The sequence below is a fragment of the Lynx canadensis genome, chromosome D1 (genome assembly GCF_007474595.2).
Source record: "Lynx canadensis isolate LIC74 chromosome D1, mLynCan4.pri.v2, whole genome shotgun sequence".
NCBI classification, from domain to species: Eukaryota; Metazoa; Chordata; class Mammalia; order Carnivora; family Felidae; genus Lynx; species Lynx canadensis.
Genome location: NC_044312.2, coordinates 100,712,960 through 100,715,223, shown reverse-complemented (window position 1 = coordinate 100,715,223; position 2,264 = coordinate 100,712,960). Strand labels below are relative to the sequence as shown.

Here is a 2,264-nt window from a genome sequence, read left to right as displayed (position 1 = left end):
GTTCTGTGTTGTATATGTAAATCTCATGGATTATGGATTATGGTAATTTTATATATGTAAGGAGGGCCTAGGTCCCTTTAGAAGGCTATGAAACACTACAGGCAAAAAAAAGAGATGGGGATACTGAAAAATGGCATAGATATTTTCAGATATACTAAGCTATCTGGGAAGATTAATTAATCATTTTTATGAAAATATAACACCAAAAAAATTGTTTCTCTTCGGGAGACAATAGGATCCCCCACTCAGAAATATGAGTAGATCTTACTTACTATATCTATCTCTTTTGTTCAGATTTTTTTCCTACACTTAGCTTCTGATTAATATTCAACCTTGGAAGCAGCATTCCTCCTCAACCTTAATGTGTTAAGCAATATGAACAAAATTATATACTTAAAATTGTTTCTGATATAAAAATAAGATCCATACTTTAAGTATTAATATGGGTTGTCTTTGTATGGGAGGAATGAACCAAAGGTTTACGTCCTGTTTCAGAAATATGTAATGAGCACTATGATTTCTGAAAGTGAACACTTATGTAAGAGCAAAAAGTGAAAAATGTCCACTAACAAAAATAAATTTTTAGTATTAACTATAGCATGACTGATCACATAGAACTTAAACCTATAGTTTCAATAGAGACATTTTATATGCAAAAGCTACACATCTACTTTCCTAAGAACTTATGAAAACCTTAGAAATATATTTTGACCATTGGAAATACTTACATCTTAAATGCTTTTCATCATGCACAACTTTAAACCTCAGGAGAAACTTACTATCAATAAATAATTCTTTACTGGATGGAGCAACTGTTCACTGAAAAGAGGTGATATATTTCTCTTCTGCCTCATTTTCTTCTTCTGGTCCAGAGCTTTTCCATGGCATTTTTCATCTCTCCATTTCTCAGAGTATAGATTAGGGGGTTCAACATAGGTGGCATAACTGTGTAAAATACAGTCAAGGATTTATCAATGGGTAAGGTAGAAGGAGGTCTCACATACATGAAGATGCAGGGGACAAAGAAGAGGACCACCACTGTAATGTGGGAGCCACAGGTGGATAAGGCTTTGCGCCTGCCTTCCTGACTAAGGTTCTTCAGAGAGTGCAGAATGACCCCATAGGAGATGAGCAAGACCGTAAAGATGACCACACAGATTGCCCCATCATTGGCAACCACAGTGAGGCCAATAACGTAAGTGTCAGTGCAGGCAAGTTTTAATAATGGGTACATGTCACAGATGAAGTGGTCAATGACATTGGGACCACAGAAGGGAAGGTTGTAAACAAAGACAAGGTGAACAACAGCATGCAAAAAACCTCCCACCCAGGCCAACAGCAGCAACAAAACACACACCCGTTGATTCATGATGGTCAAATAATGCAAGGGTTTGCAGATGGCCACATAGCGGTCATAGGCCATGGCCACCAGGAGTAAAATCTCTGAGCCACCAAACAAGTGTCCTAGAAAGAGCTGAGACATGCAAGCTTGGAAGGAAATGGTTTTCTTCTCACAGAGTAAGTCTATAATCATATTTGGAGTGACTGTAGTAGAATACACAGCATCCATAAAAGATAAGTAACCAAGAAAGAAATACATAGGGGAATCCAGGGTTGGGCTGACCACCACGGTCACCACAATGAGGAGGTTGCCCACCATTGTCACAATGTAGATGAGCAAGAACACAACAAATAATATTTTCTGACCTTGGAGGCTCTGAGTGAGCCCCAAGAGGACAAACTCAGTCACATTGATCCTATGTTCCATATGTCCTTTTGCATGTCCTTATTTCAGAGTTCAGGACAAAATTAGTTACAAATGTAATTATTATTAGTGACTGCCTGCATCCTTATTAGAATCTGTTCGTTAATTCAACAAATATGCATTACAATTTATTAACTTCCAGTACCCTCAGAAATTCCAAGAATTCAAGGCTGATTAAAAAACATGCTTAGTAAGCTCAGCAATCTCAGACCAATAGAGAGACAAGAAATTAAAGACATATGTGGGAAAAAAACATATTAAAAAAAAATAGTTTGCTGCAACCAGCTTTCCATCTGGAAGTTAGTACAATTGTACCTATGGCAGATTCTACATATAACATTTTTTAATGGACTAAGGTTTAATATAAAACTAAAGCAAGATTTATATTTACTCCCCAGTTAATAAAAGAAATGACTGGCTATGTTCAAGAATCCTTTTAACTAATAAATTAAATCCCAAATTGATGTATTTTACAATTTCAAAACATCTTAAGGATTTT

At 36.3% G+C, this 2,264-nt stretch overlaps 1 protein-coding gene across 1 annotated transcript; it reads right to left on the bottom strand.

Moving 5' to 3' along the window:
• Positions 1–850: 850 nt before the first annotated feature.
• On the bottom strand, positions 851–1,768 carry LOC115525498 (olfactory receptor 4A15-like). The gene has a single exon (XM_030332717.1). The coding sequence runs from the start codon at positions 1,766–1,768 to the stop codon at positions 851–853; it is 918 nt and encodes a 305-aa protein (XP_030188577.1).
• Between the last annotated feature and the right edge of the window lie 496 nt (positions 1,769–2,264).